Source organism: Neovison vison, chromosome 7, assembly GCF_020171115.1.
Source record: "Neovison vison isolate M4711 chromosome 7, ASM_NN_V1, whole genome shotgun sequence".
Lineage (NCBI taxonomy): Eukaryota > Metazoa > Chordata > Mammalia > Carnivora > Mustelidae > Neogale > Neogale vison.
Window position 1 is genome coordinate 179,582,859 of NC_058097.1, and position 19,970 is coordinate 179,602,828.

Consider the following 19,970-nt stretch of genomic DNA (forward strand, 5'->3'; position numbering starts at 1 on the left):
GGGTGAGCTGGTTATAATCATGCTTTTTTACAATTCTCCAGGGACATTTATTATCTATTATCTCATTTGATCTCCTCAAGACGCTTGGGAGGCTGTTAGTGGGGGGCAAATGTCCTCATTTTCCACCTGAGGGACTGGGCCTCAGAGGGAGTAGGACTTGGGGAGAGGCTCTGAGGGATGCTAGCCCTGGGCCTCCTGGGCCCACCCCAGGGCAGTGGCCAGGCAGCATCATGACGGCTGACCTCCTTTTCTCAGGAACCTGGGTGAGCTCAAGTGAACTCTGACTCAGTAAGGGTTAAGATACATAAAACTCTTTTATGAGTAGTAACCATTTACTGTGCCCTGTAAAAAAAAAAAAAAAAAAGGCCCTTCATTGAGCTGGCTGTTTTGGGGGGGGTGGCTGGGGGGGATGGGGGGAGTGGGGGAGGGGAGCAGAAGGGAGCAGTGCTCTTGCTCATAGGCCAGCCTCTTGGTGGGGGGGTGGGGGGGTGGCGCGCAGTGTTGGGGCAGCTGGGACCGCCTGGTCCTAAAGGCTTCTCTGTGGGTTGATAGTAGTTCCAGATGCCTTCAGGAGATGGCAGAGAGAAAAGAGCACCTGCCCCAAGGGAAGGGGCTTGTGGGCGTTCGGTCACAAGTGGAGAAGTGGCCCGTGCTGTCCTGCGACATTTATTGAATTCCTTGTTCTAACCTGCTAAGCTTTCCACACGCATGACCTCGTTTGATTCTCTCAGCTTTGAGTCTGGGGTTGTTCTCATTTTATGGCTGGGGAAAGGGAGGATCAGAAACTTTTGGGGGCTATACAGGCTTGGGACTGGCTTGACCTCATGCACGGCAAGTGGGGGATGTAGGATCTAAGCCCACCTCTCCCCAGATCCAAAGCTGGGGTGCTTAGCCCTCATATCAGCCTGCCTTCTAGATGTGGAGGGCGGGGCGGGGGGGCGGGGGGAATGGAAACCCTGAACTGGCTGAGGAGTAGCTAGGGCTTGGCCCAGGGCCGGGCCTGCTCCCACTGAACTGCCACTTGGAAACAGCCCTGCAGGCAAACCCTTCCAAAAGCGTTTCAGGGAAGGTTTCCTCCCCCCACCCCCCCACCCCAAGCCCAGGCCTAAAGGCCGGTCCTTTCTCTCTACAGATGGGCAGGGCTCCCAGCTTCAGCTCTTTCAGGGTTAAACAGTAACCTTCTACTGCTTGTGGTTGAACAAATGCCGCAAGGAACAAGCCCAGCCTTGAGCAAACAGGACACCAGGCCATGCCCCTCCCCTCCCCCAGCCACCTCTCTGGGGGACCTGCAGGTTTTCTTTTTTTTTCTTTTTTTCTTTTTTTTTAAAGATTTTTATTTGTGGTTTTTTTTGTTTGTTTGTTTGTTTGTTAGATTTTTTTCCAATTTATTTATTTTCAGAAAAACAGTATTCATTATTTTTTCACCACACCCAGTGCTCCATGCAAGCCGTGCCCTCTATAATACCCACCACCTGGTACCCCAACCTCCCACCCCCCCGCAGGTTTTCTTTTGCCCTGGAGTCCCCCCATCGGATTGCTTAGCTGAGGGCAAGTGTTCTAGAAAGCTGTATGGGAAAAAGGAGAGGAAAGTTTGATTTGGGCTGGTCTCCCTTCTCCGAGATTGAGAAAAAGAGGCTCCGGATCAGGCACGGAAGAATCAAAGTAGTCACCTTCTTTACATTTTTGTGCGGGGAAACTGAGGCCTGTGATTGTTTCTGGTTTGAGTTACCAGAGGGGGAGCAAGTCTCCTTCTCATCTCACAGGCCATATAGCTGTGCCTTACTTCGTGCTGAGCACTCCAGGCATAGAGATCCACTTAACCATCCAGCCAAAGCACACAGTAGGTACGGCGACTTGCAGTCTGCATGGGAGGAAACAGGTTCAGAGAGGGTAGTGACTTGTCTGGGTTAGTACTAAGCATCTGGTAAGGGGTAGAGCTTGGAATGAAGCTCTTTCTAGCTTTGAAGCTCACATAGATGATGCTACCACCCAGAACCCGGCTCTGCCCTCTTCCCAGCCCGTGGTCTGCTGGGGTCCTATCTTTCCTTCTCCACCTGCTACTTAGGCAGAATTCAGGCCTAATTACTTGCCTAACAACCATGACACTGTTAATAATCATCACAAATGTCCTGTTTGGACTAGCTTGACTCCCAGTCACTTCTCTGTCCCTGGTCCCTGGAATAGTACCCAGCCTGTTGTAAAGCGGGTAAATATTTGTTGAATAAATCAATACACGAATGAATTTTTATACCTTTGCTAGACCCCTCTTCCTCTCTCTGAAGCCCTACCTAGAACCAAGAGAAGTAAGAGCTAAGTTAGAGGGAGGGGTTTGGGGGGCTGGAACTGCCCTGTTTGATCAATTTCAACCCTGAGGACATTGGTGACACCCAAGGATGAAGATTTCCCCAAAACAGGCAGAAAAATTTCCATGAGCTGCTGCTGTAAGGTTCCTTCCTCTCCCTGCCCCAACAGCTTGAGCAGGTTATCTTTACAGGCCCTGAGGGACGCTCGGTCGCCTTCTGGAAACAGGCAACTCTTCTTTTGAGTGATTGAACACATTTCTAGGGCTTGAGTCTGAAAGGACGAGAGTGACCGGCCTCAGGGAAGGGAACAATATACACTCCGAGGACAGAGGGGACTGTTTCTAAAGTGTAACATTTTTACGTCATTTCAAAAAAATCCAAACGGCCCCATGTGAGAAAGGCTCTTCCTCCATGCCCTTTCCTGCAAAAATGAGATGAGAAAGTCACGTCCAGGTTGGCTTCGAAGCCTCTGGTTTTCTTCTAGGGCTCTAAAAGGACAGAGAAAGTTGTCAGAATTTTCACCAGGAAGGAAGGACAGGGGCAGTGTCTTGTTGGAGAAACCGACTGATCCCTGATGTTATCATGGAGCCCAATACTGGAGGCACTCTAGGGACACAGGACTCAAGTCCTCAGAGGTGTGGCCATGGCCGTGGCCGTGGCCCTGGGCCGTGGCGGCTGTCTGCACTAAGGAATCTTAGTGTCCACGTGTCTGAGTGCAGGGCTGCTCTGCTGTGGGGACTTGTGAACGTCGGATTTCAGATCCGAGCTCCCGCATAGGTGCCCGGGGTTGGCCGCTACAGGCTTGGATTTTTATTGATTGTAATTCCACTTCACACAAAATCTCTTTGGTATTTTCACTTTTGTAAAAAGGAAAAAAAAAAAAAACCCAAAACCCAAAAACCAGCTCCGTGGCTGCTGGCCAGACTCGCCCTGCGAGCAGCTATTGCCTTTTCCTCTGCTTCATTCCTGATCAGAGATTATTCATTTATGAATAAGGGGCTGTAAAAACTTGCCTCATGCATATGAAAGTTGAACCTGGAAATTTTTAATTGCCGGGGAGTTTTGCTTTTACTGAAAGCGCTGTGGTAACACGCTTTGGAGGCAATGGATGGAAGGACAAATTCTTTTTTTTTTTTTTTTCTTCCTGGGTTAACTCTATGATCTGTGCTCTCAGACGACGTTAGTCCAGGAGGCCCTGACTGAGCGCCCTGTTTGGTCCCCTTACAGATCATGATTCTGGAAGGAAGTGGTGTGATGAATCTCAACCCCAGCAACAACCTCCTCCACCAGCAGCCAGCCTGGACAGACGGCTACCCCACGTGCAATGGTAAGGGGACCTAATGGGTGTCAGTGTCACTCCCCCCGGGGACTTTCCCCCCTCTGCTCTCATTAGGCTTCATTTCCCAACTTCATGTTTGAAAAATACAGGTTTTATTGAGCAGGGGTGTGGGGATGCGGGGAAATGGAGAACACATCACGCTGGAGGTCCTCAAGGGCTGCTGGGGCTCCAGACAGAAGCCCGTTGGAGATTTTCCATCGTTTCTTCCCCGTATCCGAGGCAGCCTGGCAGAGAAGGTGCTAGAAGATATGCCAGAAGGGAAGGCCACCTGTTGATGTTTTTAACAGTGTTTGGCTGGGATATCAAGATAGGATATCGAGAAAGGGGTGTGTGTCGGGGGGAAGGTGTGTATGTGTGTGCACACGTGTGCATGTACGTGCATGTTTGCATTCATGTGTGCGTGTGCACCTGTGTGCATGTTGTGTTGTGCAGAAGCATGGAACTTAGGGAAGACAGGGTCACAGCATTTTATCCTTTCTGCTTCATCTTCCAGTGGCCTCCCTGTGTAAAGGGAGAGATTTGTTAGGAGACCATGTGCCTCCCTTAAGTGCTTTCATTTAGAGCCCTAGGTCAGAAAAGGGAGGGCCTGCTTCTGGGGCTTAATAGAGGGTTTGGGGATCAAGCTGTGGCTTACTGTGGATGCGAGCAGAATTCAGATGTTGCCCAATCTGGCCCCACCCCCTGCCATGAAAGCCTTAGGTCTAGGCAGACTCCGGTGCCTCAGGCTGCCCTGGGTTTAAGGAGCTCCAGGCCATCTCCTGCCCTATATGTGCTGTTGATCTCCTTGAAGGAGGTCCTGTTGCTCCTGCTTCTCCTGAGGAAAGAAGAGCACCTGCCGCTGAGAGGAGTCTGTAAAGCAGGAGGCGGAGGATAATGGAAGGGTTGTATTCTCCAGCAGAACCCCAGTCAAACAGGGCTGGGAAGCGTGGTCAAGGGACCTTCCCTTACTTGGTCACTTAGCCACAAAACTGCTGTCCTTTCTGGGCAGTGAACTTTGCTGTGGCAGTCCTCAGCTTCCTTGTGAGGCTCTCAAAGGAGGGTTCCCAATTGGGTAGGAAGTTTCTTCAGACTGGAAAGCCTTTGGCGTTCCCAGTCTGGGCCCTGGATCATGGCAGCGTTCCTCCTGTGTGCTTTGGAGAAAGCTGGAGCAGTGTGCTTGTCAGGGAGTAGAATTGGGGTTCCACTCATATGTTTTAACTTCCAGAGGCCCCAAAGAAGGCCCAGCTCCCAATCATGATTGAGGCTGTGAGGGAGGTAAGTTGATCAACAGACAAGAGCTGAACTCAGAGGCATTTCACAGCTTCTCCTAAAGCTTTGGGAATGTAAAGAGCCCCCCAGCCCCTAAAAGAATCCCCTGGTCGATTTGAGACAAAATCCTCTGGTTCTCCCAGGTTCTAACAGGATATAATATCTGGAACTGTCCTTTAGTCTGGATCATGTGAAGTTGGAAGAGGAAATAGAGAAGTTTATTGTTGGGTTGTTGAGAGTTATTGTCTCTTGTTGGCAGACTCAGAGCTGTACTGTCATAGTCATGAAATTATTTTGGAAAAAAAGATCAAAGCCTCAGGGAGCTGTAAAACCACATCCCATCCTTAAACAGCTCTTTTTGTGAGACACCCCAAAATTGGAGGGACATGGAAGTATTCCATCTGAGTTCCATGTGTTTGTGTATTTGGCAATATTTCTGTAGGATTTCTATAAGGATTGTTCCGATCCTTGCCCCTGTTCCCCACCACAACTGGCTTCCCCTCCAGGCCCCAGGAAGAGGGTTTTAGGGCTGCTTTTGTCTGGCCATGATGTATGAGGAGTGAAGATGTACTGTGAGTGGTAAGCATGACCCATGACACTCATCTTCATCCCTAAATGACCTCCATCTCCTGCTGTTAGTGCTCCTTAGGTCTGGAAGCAGGGGATGGATTCAGAGGGGATGAGCACAAGTCGGACTGGGTTGGACACATTCCCCCTTCAGCCTCTCTGGGGGTGCTGAGGGCCAGGGAATGGCCATTATGAGACTCAAACCTTTGGAGCTCTTTAGCTCCTTGGCACTCAAACCGTATTCATGGGCCATCATCTTCATCATCATCATCATTGTCATTGTATGGAAGCTTGCTAGGAATGCAGAAACTCAGGCTTCACCCCAGATCTATGGAATTTGAATCTGCATTGGAACAACATTCCCTGGTGATTGACAATCACATTAGACTTTGAGAAGTACTGATCTAATGTGCCTTTGAAGAAAAAAAAGTAGGGACAGTTTTCTTGCCTTCTGTTTTCCGCTTTGGTCTATCCTTAAGTTCAGTTCCCTACTTCAGCTCAGTGAGCTCCAGTAGTGTCTTCCCCTCATCCCTGCCCCTCATCATTCCTGGATGCGAGTTCCTCCCTGTGACTTCTGTTTTCAAGGGGTCGGTAAGATCTCAGGTCCGTTACCATGTGCCCAGAGGATGGCTCTCTCTTCTCCATCCCCTCCCAGCACTTTGGGCTAACTTTGTGATGTTCTCTGAAGGGAGCACGGGGAAGTCCCTTATGTAGAAGTTTAGCCCATCTCCAGTTCAGCAATATTGATTAGATTGGACGAACTTGACTTCTTCACTGGTATTTAATTTAATCAGGTTGTGATTGCATCTGGAACTCTTCTAGATTTCTACATTATCTCTTCTTTGGAAAAAAATTCCACCAAGAAATATACAGAGAGTACTTATGATGATGGCATAGTCTCTGAGGTGGTTTTTGTAGGAGAGGCAAAGATGACTAAGACAGAGTCCATGACCTTGGCTTTACAATTTACAAAGGAGAATAAGCCAAAACCTAGAGATGCGTAAAGCAAAGCAGAACATGACAAAAGCCATTAGGAGAAATACCAAGAACATCTGTTGGAGAATCAGGGGACATCAAGCCCTGAATAATAATTTTTTTTGGGGGGGTGGTCTGTGATGAGTTTTTGGGGTGGCCAGACTCTGCAAGCTGGGTAAGTATTCAACAGGGAATGACTGGCAGAATATAAACCAGGCTGAAAGAACCAGAGAAAAAGGGCAGAACTGATGGGTCACTTGGAGGAGAATTACGGAAGAGCCTCAATGCCTGGCTTGGCCATTTTTTGCCTAATTTCAGTGAGTAACGGGAAGCTCCTGAAGGCAGCAGAGTAGGGAAGTGACATCACAGCGGCTGTAATAACCGGTGTGGGGCTGGGGTAGATCAGCACAGTTAGCTGGCGGCTAAGCAGGACCACTCTGGGGAGGAGCAAAGGCATCATGGAGAAAAAGAATCTTACTCTCAGGCCTCGGTTTTGGTTGAATATGGTCTGAATTTGGGATTATGAGTGTGTGTGTGTGTGTGTGTGTGTGTAAGAGACAGTTAAAAATGGGAATGAGAAAAGAGAGGAAGGGAACTGTGTGGGTGTGGATGATAGGTAATAGGTTGGTGAAACTGTAACAATGTGTTAGCCTTCTCTGTACTTTGTGGGATGTGCTCCTAATCTCGGGGGCATTTCAGGTCTGTGTCCTCCTGAAGCGCCCAGGGCTAAGTACTCTGCTAGGGAGGGCGGGAAGAGTCAGGGAGGCACATTCCAGACAGCCTCCTCTCTAGAGCCCGTCTCATGCTCCAACGCCCCCACTGCCATTGTGCCCACACTTGGCAGCCGAGCGGTGCCTCCCTATGTCTGAGATTATGTCCCGGAAGAACCACGGGTCACTCAAGGGACCGCCCCCTGTTTTACAGTTGCCAGCGGGTTTTTCGGAGGCCAGTGGCATGAAATCCATCCTCAGTACTGGACCAAGTACCAGGTGTGGGAGTGGCTCCAGCACCTCCTGGACACCAACCAGCTGGACGCCACCTGCATCCCTTTCCAGGAGTTCGATGTCAACGGCGAGCACCTGTGCAGCATGAGCCTGCAGGAGTTCACGCGGGCAGCGGGGGCTGCGGGCCAGCTTCTCTACGGCAACTTGCAGCACCTCAAGTGGAATGGTGATTACCTCTCTTTACCCCGCTAGACATCCAAGGCTGGGGTGGGGGTGTGTGTGTCTCACCTCCAAATCACTGTCTCCCGAGGGAGGGAAGGAGAGAGGAGGCGAGAGAACAGGTGCAATCTGAGGTTCCAGGTGTCTAAACCCACAGGAACTCAAGGTCATTGCATTTCTCCTTCTGGTTAATTTTTAAGGAGACAAGGCTAGTTGGGCATTCACAGAAAACCTTTTCTTGGGTCGCCTGGGTGGCTCAGTGTGTTAAGCCTCTGCCTTTGGCTCAGGTCATGGTCTCAGGTCACAATCTCAGATCATGGTCTCGGGGTCCTGGGATCGAACCCCGAATTGGGCTCTCTGCTCAGCTTCCCCCTCTCTCTCTGCCTGCCTCTCTGCCTACTTGTGATCTCTCTCTGTCAAATAAATAAATAAAATCTTAAAAAAAAAGAAAACCTTTTCTTCTTTTGCCCCCTGCCCCACCTCTACAAACAGGTTTGGATAGCTTAGTTTCCAGTCACTTGCTTGTTGAGATCATCATGGGTGCTTTTTCTTTTCTTTAAACTTCTAGACCAAGGTTCTTAAGATGGGACTTACATGTGGTAAGAAGTGATGGAGGATTAATTAGGTCTGTGTTTGTTTTGGGGAAGAGAAGGCTCTCAATATTTCAGCAGATTCTTAAAGAGTCCAAAACTCAAGGAGAGAGAGAGAAGAGAGAGAGAGAAGAGAGGGAGGGAAAAGGTTAGAACCAGTGGTCTTGACACGTGTGAGACATTTCTGCAGATTTCTGGAGTTAGTGCTGCCCTAGAGCCCCCTATGTGTCTCTCTGGAGGCCGCACCTAGAGCAGAGGCAGCCTAGTGCCTCAAACGCTGTCCGTCTGCAGTAGTTTCTTCACACACATTTATCCTGGCTTCTAAGACACGTCAGGGCAAACAACCAGTCTTGCAGAATGTCTTTGACACTGACATAAGGTTCTCCTGACAATGCCAGTAAAAAAAAAAAAAAAAAAAGTAAGTTCTTCTGGGTGCTTTGAGCATCTTGGAAGACAGTAATATTATACAGGAGTAGTGCGTTGGTCTGTCCATATCAGAACAGGCACGTCTGAGCAGAACCTACCTTTGGGCAGGCAGGTAGCTGGAACTTTGGGAAGCGTGAGGTCCAGGGCTATGAACCAGATTCGGACCCTGATAGCTGCATCAACACTAAGAAGGACCCAGGGTCTGGCCGTGAAGCTGGCAGCTGGGGTGGCCATTTTGGATGACCTCATTCAGTTCCCGGGCACTCCCTTCTTCCCATCCACCTCCCAGAGATGGTTGCTCATTTTTCTTTTACTAGAACCAAACCAAACAAGGATCTATAAATATCCCCCAGGAGTCTTCAGAAGGAGCAGACTTACACTTGAAGATGAAAATATACTTACCTCCTTACCTTCAATTAGATCCACTCCTTCAAAGCTTTGCCCTGATTGAAGCCAGGGGCAGAGGCTTAAGAGGCAGAGAGCAAAAGGGTGGTGGCCATCTTTGACCTTCCCTCTTTGCCCTTCCATAACTTCTTTGTCCCCACTTCATGCTGTTGGTGCCTCTGACTGTCTAATGACCAGATTTCTCTCCTTTGTTTCATTGTTTGCCTTTTTGCAGACATTCTTTTAGCTGATATTCATTGAGTGTTAATACTGGACACTCTAAGTGAATTGATTCATTTAATGACCTTATGAGAAAATAAACATTGTACCCATTTTACAGATGGGAAACGTGAAGGTCGGAAAGGTTAAAGTTATGACCTCTGCTCCTGAGATATTTGTAAAAACCTGGCTAGGGAGGAAAAAACATGCTAAACTCATTCACATGTGTAATGTATATATGCTTTTATATTTAATATATAAATATATATATGGATATATATATATAGTTGCAAGGCATAAAAGAGGAGTATTGCTTCATTTATCCAGATATATCTCATAGACTGGATCTAATCAAAATGGGTTTGATCACATTTAAGATCGAAGAAGAATCAAGCTGGTAAAAATGATTCTTCCTGGATTTTTGCTCTCTTCCTGTATCCTATGTTAGTAGGAGAAAGCACCTTGGAAGCCTTTATTGACTTTATCTGGTTTAATCCCCTCCATTTCCAGACGAGCTAACCAAGAGCCAGAAAGGCCAAGTGCCTGTGACTATCAGTGGGAGAACTGGCCTTCTGACTTCTTAAGTTCTATTTCCACCATCCTGGGATAGCTTCCCTCGACACAGTCAAATAATTGCATCGGATGTAGATGCTCTAGTTCCTGCTTTTCGGGGCCAGGGACTCCAGGCTCCAGTTTATAAATGCTGAGAGGGAAGCCCGCTGACCTAAGCGCTCAGAGGTGGATAGGCGGCAGGACTGGCAGAAACCCTTCCAAAAGGCTAGCTTTGTCCTTGTTGGATCTTTTGCAGCTGGTTTTAGTTCTGGCTTCATATGGTCCGGCTCTGACTTTCCCCATCTGTCCTCCGCAGGCCAGTGCAGCAGCGACCTGTTCCAGTCCACACACAATGTCATCGTCAAGACAGAACAAAGTGGTGAGTAGGCAACTTAGGAGGCCAAGCCTGGGGAGGACAGCTGGGAGGGCGTCAGGAGAAAGTGGGAGCAGGGCGAGTCTAGTGCTCTGGCAGGAAGCCAAGGGGTGCTTCCTCCTTGGCTCTCTCCAATGGGCCACCGCACCGTGAGTCTCGTTCCTTGCCTTGGGGACCAGGGACCGCCAACTATTTCCTATCGAGGCTGAAGCTGTCCACACCTCCGTCCACACCTCTCGCTGCTGGTTAAGGCATCCTCCAGGCTGGAGTCCAAGAGCTGGGGAAAATGCAGGGTTTGGGAGGGCCTCCTTCTCACACGAAGCGAGTCAGGGTCCTGGGCTGGGCCAAGTTAGGAGAAACAAGGGGCAAGAAAAGTTCAGCGTCTCCTCCCTGCTCGTCCTTTGGGGGGAGTGCATTTCCCAAAAAGGAGGAAACTACAGACTCACTGTTGCAGTTTCTATAGCTTCTGGAGGGTCTGGGGGACATCCAAAAGCAGCTGCGGAACCCATTCCTACCTCAGGCGCACTTTTAGACAAATGACACTATTCTGGACTCCGAGTAGGGTCTGCGGTCTCATAGGATCTACGTTTATTTTTTGTTCTCCTTTCCCGATCCAATCCGTCCTCCTTTCTCTGTCCCAAATCTTTCTCCTGGGGACCTGTTGGACTTGTGGTGGGGGTGGTGAGGGGGAGGGGCAGGCAGTACTGCCTGGAGAAATGTGCCCCCGGGCCTTGCCTTGCATCCATCAGAGATCCTTGCATGTTGACCTTTGACCTATGACCTCTCAATCCAGGGAGAGCTCCGTTAAGTCCCCCAGGGTCTCCTGGCTGCCCCCAGGGTCTCCTGGCTGTGATAAGACTGCAGCTGCCCCAGAGTTGCTCCCCACATCCACAGCAGTGAGACTGGGAGCCATGTCGGATGGCCGAGGTCGCCACAGGCCTCCTTGAGGCATGCATGCGGGTCACCATGGACAGAATTTGACCCGGGGTGGTTTGAGAGTTGCTAGGGTCTGAAATTGGCCCCATGCAGTTATTTACTCTTTTATGAGGGGCTAGTCACCATTATTAAAGAAAAAGCAATAGCTGTTAAGCATGTTCATTAGGTCTTCCTGGCCTTGCCCCCCATCCCACCCTGTACAACCCCCAACCCCCACCCACCGCAGAAGCCAGGGGTTGGGTTCCCCGATGGCCTGTGTTTCTGGGTCTGACTGCCCTAGAGGCAGACACAGGATTTGGCCCAGAGGCTGGGGCTCCACCCCCACTCCCACCGGGACCTGACAGATAGCCCCACTGGAGGAGCCTGCAGGTGTTGGAGAGGGCCCAAATAACTCGGTAATTCCTCCTGACCATCCAGACATTCTCGTGTTGCCAGTTCAGAAAAGCTGAGCCAAGGGGTGGAGAAGAAAGTCCACCCTAGGAGGAGGGGACAAGAGGCTCTTAGAGGGGCCAACACCCCCCAAACCTTTTCGGTTCAGTTTGTTTTCAGAGACAACAACAGGTGTACAAGGTGACCCAATGAGGAGAGAGGGTGTAGCCCCAAAAGATCGGGCTTGGGGTGCCCAAACACGTAGCTATTAGTTAAAATACCAGCTAAATCCCTATGTCGTAAACAGGAGGACTTAGCTGGTGAGTCAGGCTTTATATTATTTATGCTATAAAAACAAAATGAAACTCGGCCAGTGGCTTACCACCCTGACCCTGAAATTCAGAAGGCAGACAGGAGGGGAGCTGAGGGCAGCCTCCGTCTGTGAAGGGGGGAAAGCAGGAAGTTCCTGGTGGGGACCAGGTGAGAACGCCTGCCCGGTCTCACAGCTTTTGGCCAGGAAAGAATATGCTCCTGTTGGAGATCAGCCCAGACGTGGGGGTTGTGTAGGAGCTGGGCTTCATTTGGGGTAGGTGGACAGGAGTTTCCTTGGAATCCAAAATCCAAAGAGTCAGACATGCTTCCCCAGCCACTCTGCAGGGGTGTGGTGGGGGGGAGAGGGAGCGCTCTTCTTTTTCAGAGATGAGGCAATGGGGCTTCCCTCTTAAAAGTTGTCTGCTTGATTTGGTAACACTCTCTTTGCCTTCGCTTTTGCTTTGTTTTGAGAATTTTATGTCATCGCTTGAGTTAATTGGAGAAATGCTGAAGGAAGGGAGGTGTCACCCCACTGGAGGGAGAGCTTCCAGAATTTCAGTCATGAAAACACCATGATAAAGACTGACCAGACTTTCCTGAGAGAAACATTAATTCTCCCAGGAAGATATTTCTAGGAAACGAAGGTCATTAATTAAGAATTATTTGACCATAATAATTTTTTTTCTACTGTAAGAATATTCCGGTGATTATACAATAGCAGGCAGGATGAGGCCAGGCTCCAGAGCCCACTGCCTGCTGTGTGCATGCTGGGAAGATCCCCAGGAAGCCAAAGCATGGACCTAGGACAGGGTCTCACTATAGTGTTCCCTTCATCTTTCTAAAGAGGCATAGGTGTAGAACACACAGTTGGGGCCAAAACAAAGCCCATCTCCCATTGGACACTGAAAGAAAAATGAGTTAAGATTCTTATAAAATAATATGTGGTAGAAGCAGAATGTTATCCTGCCTCTCAGAGGACCACCCACAAGGTCCAGCTCCTCTCCGATGAGCAGTGAGTTAGAAAAGGCAAACTCATCACCTAGGAAAATATGATGACTGATCATTCCCATTTTCTGTCTTTTGTAGACCCCTCCATCATGAATACCTGGAAAGAAGAAAACTTTTTATATGACACCAACTATGGTAGCACAGTAGGTAACTAACTCCCCAACACTTAAGGGCCTTTGACATTCTTTTTATTCTGTTTTCTAATAGCCACAGAATTACATTCTAAGGAAGGGGCTCTTAATGTCGTTTATCATTTCATTGCTACAGATTTGTTGGACAGCAAGATGTTTTGTCGGGCCCAGATCTCCATGACGAGCACGGGTCACCTTCCTGTCGGTAAGCTGTCCTGACCTCAGGGGCTGAGGGTGCCTCGTGCAAGTGCTTACTGAAAACTAATGAGAATCACAATACCCTATGTTTCCACTTTGCTGGAGTCTTTCTCGTTAAAACACTGGGAAGGGAATGGAGTTACTATTTTTAAAAGGTCTGTTTTTGAGCCAATATCTGTACATTGAAAATGACTAGCAAGGAAGCCTCTAGGACAAGTGTTTGTCCCCTGTGAAATCAAGTCACTCTCTTGTGACAACAAAAAATCCTTTCAGCAAAAGCTTGCTCTTAGGGAATTATCTGATAAAAGTGTTCGGACTTGGGTCTATGTATGGGGGAAGAAGGCTGTATTGAATCTTCAACAAACTAGTCTGACTTCAGAGAAAGAAAACCTAAAAGTGGCCTTCAAAGGTCAGAGAACCTGAAGGGATGATCTCTGGGTAGTGGGGTAGCTGTTGGAAATTTCTAGAACCCTGTCTATCACAGATCAGCCTTTAAGCCTGAACCCTGATGGCTCATTAAAACTCTGATTAGTCAGAGCCCCTGTGCTTTATGAATTACTATGACGATAGTTGTGCTTGGTTAAAAATGGATGCAAGTGGGGGCTATCCTTGACTCCCAGTCAAGGTTCCCCTGATAGGGTTGGTCCCTCGGGAGTTCGGAGAGGGACTTTCAGATGACAATTCCCCCTCCCCTTACAAAGAAGCCCATTGGCACATGCCCTGTGAGCATGAGCGCACAGGGGAGGTGAACAGAGGGTTTTCTGGTGTCCCTTGACCTGGGTGCGAACTTGTAAAACCACTTGGGTCTATGAGATTTGGAGCTTAGACTTGTCATGGGTCAATTGCTGTTTTCCTGGAATTGAAGCTGGGGCGTCTTCAGAATCGGTATTTAAATGCATGCTTGTGAAGAGCTTGGAATCACACAGCCTCTCCTCCCTGGAAAACTTCCCTTGTTTCTGCTTTTGTTCAGTGTGTTTTTAAGAAATGAAATCATGAAGTTTTGAGGTTTTGAGTGAAACAGGGATGGGAACCAATGTCAGTGGTTCTAGAATTGAGGTTAAGAATGAGGGGCAATTCGTTTTTCGACTTCCCCCAGTGGGTACCGTGTTAGGTGTCACTCTTAGTATTTGTTCAACTTTGGAAGCAGATCAGATACTGGGAAGGCTCTAGGTGGGTCTGCTGTTCTCGGGGAACTGAGCCGATCGGGGACGGGGTGGAATTTCTGCAACGATCATTGTCACCCAGTCAAGACCAAGGGTTTCAGAACCAAGGAAACCACCAGGTCACACACTGACTTCCTCTCCCACCTCGTCAGGTGGCACCTCCTGTGTCCTTCCAGTTCTGTCTCTGGCTTATGGCAAAAAAATTGCAGCTTAGAATAAACTTGCACCAACCACTTCCTGAGCCTCGAGGCCTGTTGGGTCCTGAGGTGCCTGGAAAACAGAAAAGCCATAGTCACAACCCTCCTGCCCTCTCTGCCTAGCTGCCCTTCTCTCTTCTGTGTCCTGACTTAACCCTCTAGAATTTCACAGTCCACACGGGACCATTCTGTTTTCATATCTGCAGGAATAGGGAATTCACTGTCCCCTTATTCCATTTTTACATAATCCTTAAAACGGGCTTTGCAGATCTGCACTCCTTTATCTCCCTTGACCCTGGATTCCCTTGTCGCCCATTCCTATCCTTGGATTGTAACACGATAAAGAAACCGGGGACCTCTACTGGAATTATTCCTTATAGAATCAGCTCAGCGTCTGGGGCTGGCAGCTTCTTTGGAGTAATTACCTAGCCCTGGGTCCTCCAGAAGGCTAGTTAATTACAGCCTTGCCTGGGGGTCCATTCCTTTCGGAAAGGTTTAATCTCTACTGGAGGGGACCAGAACACCACCTTGCCTAAAAAAAGGACCTTTGTCATTTGTCAGAGTCTGTAGATTTCAAGTTCCCATGAAATCGGGTGCAGTTAAACATCTTGCTATGCTCTAAAGCAAGTTACAAGCCAAGCAGGCGAGGCTCGGCATAAACTGATGCCCTCTGTGATAAACGCAGGTGGGGAAGCGGGCTTTGTTTTGATTTCTCTGTCATCTGCCCATTTCACAAAATGGCCGCTGCCCATGTTCCTGATCTGCCCGATAGTCCTCGAGCCAATCACGCCAACTCAGGCTTGATGTGTTTATTCACTGACTTGTTGAGCCTAGAGCTAGGGTGTCATGGTCTCTTATAACACTGACATTTGTATATCCCGTAAAGAAATGGCTCACAGCTGAATCACATGCAAATGCTTCTAATCTTCGCTTCTTGCAAAGCGGCATAGCTGAAGTCATGCCCTGGCTCTTGCGTCACACACCCGTGGCTTGGTGCTCCCCTTGCCCAGACGGGACCTCGGCCTCAGGTGCCTGGGAGCAGAGCGAGAGAAAGCCGGGCCGGACAACTTCCCCAGAGCAAGCCATTATTTTACAGGAGTGAATCACTTAACCACACGGCTAACTTCAAAGCTTTTGGCTTTTATTTTAGGGTGAGGGGAAGACATGGGGGGAGAGGCCATCGTATTAAGGGGAGGTTTCAGATCAAAAGACTTCAGTGCCAAGGCAGGTTGGTGATCCCACAGCTTGCCCACACACACTGGGGACGGGAAGAGGAGGCTGGAAGAAATCCGAGTTTCTTTTGCCTTTGGCTGCATATTCCTCCATGTGATGATGGAAACATTTTTATTGGGGGATTTATTTTGTTTTCTGTCTTTGGTTTTTCTTGAAGCTGGATGGAGGTCCATTCTGGGTAAATGGCTGGCATCTCACAGAGAACATTCCCTCATGGTCTGTCTGGTCTGGGGTCTTTAAGTCTGGAGTCCACGGACTCGTTGAGAAAGCCTAGATCCCTGAAGTTGCTTACAGATTCTCACGAGGATACACATACATGCGTTTTTCTGGGGAGAGGGCCCACGGTTTCCGTCTTAGTCACAAAGGTGCCTGAGCCCCCAAAGTAACTGATTCTATAACAGCTTGAAACGCCTGAACAGTGATGGAAGCCAATACGCTGAAAACCCTTGAGTTTTCCTGAATTCAACATTGGCTCTGAAGTAATGGCCCTGTATCCCTTCTGGATGCCTCTGGAAAATGAACTTTGCTTGTGGCCTCCTGGGTAAATGCCACCCTTTGTCCGCAGAACAACGCGGCCCTGTCAGAGTGATGTATCACTTGGAAACCGGGGTGAGTGCCAGACCTGTCGCAATATTGTCACATCCTGACGGGATGTCGCAATCTCACCCTGAAACCTACAGGGCGGGAGAGCGGAGTCTCCTTGCCTTTCCTGCGAATTTGCCCTTCCAGATTTCAGAGAAACCCAAGTCAGGTGCAGGCCCGTCTGCCGACAGTGCGGGGGGAGAGATCCTCCGCCTGAAGAAGAGGTTTCTCAGCTGACCAGAGCTTATGACATCCCTGTCCTCCTCCTACCACGGCTCACGGAGAAACAGCCGGGAACGCTGAGCCGTGATGAGCCGGGTGCTCCATAGGTGACTGTGTGTGAGGATGTGTCCATGCATGCTGGGGAATCCAGAATCACTGAGCTGGAATTACTTTTTCCCACAAACTCGGGCATTAGAGAACTGAGCCTGATTCTCGGCCGGAAAGACTTCTGTGAAATCTCTTAGGTGCTTAATTCGTCTCTGGGATTGGTTCCAAATGGTGGTTGTGACCGAAGCCTCTGGATTTGAATCATGTGTCTTCACATCATGGCGCCACTTTCAGGCTGTGTGACTTTAGACAAGTCACCCGACCTCTCTGTGTCAGATCTTTGGTTCGTAATAGTCCCCACCTCAGAAGCCTATTGAGTGAGGTGACTAGGTCATTCTTGTACCAAGCCTAGCACAGTGGTGGCACATAGTAAGGGCTCAGTAAATAGTAGCTCTTCTTCTTAACCGTCGTAGTAGGACCTAATGGTTATTCTAACTTTTTCGAATCATCAGCCACTCTTGACAATGAAGTGAATGCCATGGGTCCTCTCCATCTACATGCAGTTTCAGTCAGTTCATAATGCCCTGGAAGGCCACATGGGAATCAATGAACCCTAGCTTAGGAAGCGCTGATGTACTATGCACTGGGAGATGCATTTTACTGGCCCGGTTGCTTAACAGGATTGGCTTGCATTTAGGGACTGCTCTGTATTCAGATTGCTGGGTTACTGATTGAGAGATTTTTTGGTAAACTATGCCTTGGTCTTCCTGACGCCTGAAGTGCCCACTTACACACACACACGCACATGTGTGCACAGGCATCGCTAGACCACTAATTTTTCTTTTTAAGAAGTTTTATTTCACTAGATCTGCCTCTGTCATTGTGTCTTTGGTGATACTCACAAGGGTTACCATAATGAGTCATTTGTTAACTAATCTGTGTTTCCATAGTCCACTGGTGGCCCTCTGTACTGAGTGCAGACCAGTCAATGGCCCCTTTGTCAGACTGATTAAAATATAACTTTGCATGCCAAAAAAGGGCACTCCTCTGGCTTTAAAGCCATTTTTCTTTGTTATAAGTGTTTACATTTTGTATTATGTAAAAACACACACACATATACACACACACATACTTCTTTCAGTGTTCTAAATCCTTCAGTGGCTTCCTCTCTCTCTCAGAATAAAAGCTAAAATCCAAAAAGAGTCCCACAAAGCCTTACTGACCTCAACCTCTGCCCCTTGTTTACTGTCACGTTGGCATCCTTCTATTCTCTGAATGTACCAAACACATACTGACCTCAGGGCCTTTGCATTTACTGTTCTTATTCATTGGCAGTTCTTCTGCAAGCTCTCTGCGTGGCTGGCTTTCTCCCTCACATCTTCTGGTTCCCTTCTCTGAGATGTCTTCTGTGACTGCCTTATATTTAATGACAGATTATTTCCACCTTCACACTCCTATCCCCATTTCTTACCCTGCAAGATTTTTCTTCATAGTACATATCATCTGTTTTGTTCTGCTCATATACCACACACGCAAACAGTGCCGGGCATGTAGTAGGTGCTCAATAAATATCAATTAAATGACTGGATGAATGAGTGGCATGGATGACTGTAGGTGACAGGTAAATTAAGCAGCTCTCACTGTTCCTTCCAGCAGAGTCACCTGAGATGAAAAAGGAGCAAGACCACCCTGCAAAGTCCCACACCAAAAAGCACAGTAAGTCGGCTGGCTTTCGGGTGGCGGTTGCCCATTCCCTTCAGGGTGGGTGTAACTGGAGGCCTCTAGTTTTTATGCAAATATTGCCTCTGCCTGTCCCCTCCTCTTATTTATCTCAGCCTGTTTAGGGTGAGTCAGTGGGAGCACCCCTGGCTGGCACGGTGAGTCCCTCTGTAGTTTCTCAAAGTGGAGATCCCCTGGATATTTTCTCCCTGTGCTGCTCTTTTTGTTCGAAAACTGAGACACCCAGTGAGTGAGAACTGCTTGCAGGCACCAGGCTAGCCATTTCCCTCTCTCCAGAAAAATGGATGGGAAGAGAAGATGAGCAGAAACAATGGAGATGTATTCTTTTTCTCTTTTGTTGACTGTTGGCTTCCTACCTTTGTTGAGTGATTGATCCAAGAAAGGACAGTTTACTCTTAATAGTCAACAGTGTTCTTGGGAAGTCGTCATTCCCCTGATAATAAAACCTTATGAAAATATAGGAGCTGTCAGAGCCGTGAAGGGGAGGGCTCAGAAAGAAATCAACTGGACATTGTTACTATTTGTTACTCCATGTCATTCCCCAGAATGAATGAACACAGCACAGTAAATGGCAGGGAGGGGTTGTATAGGGCAGGTCTTGTGGGGGTCAAGTAGGATTTGGTTGCTAATCTTACTGTAGTAGCTGCTTCATTGTCAAATTGGCCCCCTCAACTCCTGCCAGACCCTGTCCCAGTATAATCTAGGAGTTCAAGTTCTAGAGCCCTGCTGACGTGCATTGGACTGAACCCCAGTTGCTGGGTGAGAGGGCTTTACCTGGGCTGAGGTTCTAAATGAAAGTGGTTGAAGTTTGCTCTTCTGGGAAAGGACAGATCGCAAGGAATCCTGAGCAAGGAATCCTCCAGTAATTAAAAGAGACTCCCCTGGCATAGGAGGTCTAAGATCTATTCCTTTGTCTTAGCTTTGCCACTAGCTAATTGGGTGATCTTGGTTAAGTCACTTGAATTCTCTGTGTCTCCATTTCTTTTTCTTTTCTTTTCTTTTTTTTTTTTTTTAAGATTTTATTTATTTATTTGACAGACAGAGATCACAAGTAGGCGGGGGTGGGAGAAAGCAGGCTCCCCGCTGAGCAGAGAGCCCATGCGGGGCTCAATCCCAGGACCCTGGGATCATGACCTGAGCCGAAGGCAGAGGCTTTAACCCACTGAGCCACCCAGGCACCCCTGTGTCTCCGTTTCTTGATGTATAAACTAAACAATTGTGCCAGTTTGTTCTCAAATGCCCTTTTAAAAGATATAATATTTGGTGATTCTGTGATCTGACTGTGCCTGTGGATAGGGGAAATTTGAGTCTGTTCTCCTTGATAGAAGACGTGGCAACTCTATGCTTCCTCTCCCCCTTCTTTGCTGTGACTTAGGCCCTTTATAAATTCCTTTTCCAACTTGTCCTCAGATCCACGAGGGACCCACTTATGGGAATTCATCCGTGACATCCTCCTGAACCCAGACAAGAACCCAGGGTTAATCAAGTGGGAAGACCGGTCTGAGGGCATCTTCAGGTTCTTGAAATCAGAGGCTGTGGCTCAGCTATGGGGCAAAAAGAAAAACAACAGCAGCATGACCTATGAAAAACTCAGCCGAGCGATGAGGTGAGGTGTTTCCAGCCCTGACCATGACCGCTTATTTCCCCTGGTGGTCTTTGTGATGGCCACCTTATGTGATGTCCTTTGTTACA

General features: G+C 48.4%; 1 protein-coding gene across 5 annotated transcripts in view; it reads left to right on the forward strand.

The window, feature by feature from the left end:
• Window positions 1-19,970, forward strand: part of EHF (ETS homologous factor) — a 42,189-nt gene that overhangs the window by 17,811 nt on the left and 4,408 nt on the right. For 3 of the 5 annotated variants that reach the window (XM_044259063.1, XM_044259061.1, XM_044259064.1), the window contains exons 2-8: window positions 3,531-3,630; window positions 7,357-7,602; window positions 10,083-10,145; window positions 12,843-12,911; window positions 13,032-13,100; window positions 18,192-18,254; window positions 19,689-19,884. In XM_044259063.1, the coding sequence (XP_044114998.1) occupies window positions 3,534-3,630; window positions 7,357-7,602; window positions 10,083-10,145; window positions 12,843-12,911; window positions 13,032-13,100; window positions 18,192-18,254; window positions 19,689-19,884 (803 nt within the window). In that variant the 5' untranslated portion in view covers window positions 3,531-3,533. Of the gene's footprint in view, window positions 1-3,050; window positions 3,123-3,530; window positions 3,631-7,356; window positions 7,603-10,082; window positions 10,146-12,842; window positions 12,912-13,031; window positions 13,101-18,191; window positions 18,255-19,688; window positions 19,885-19,970 lie in introns of those variants that run through there. The other 2 variants (XM_044259065.1, XM_044259062.1) reach the window with 2 other exon arrangements.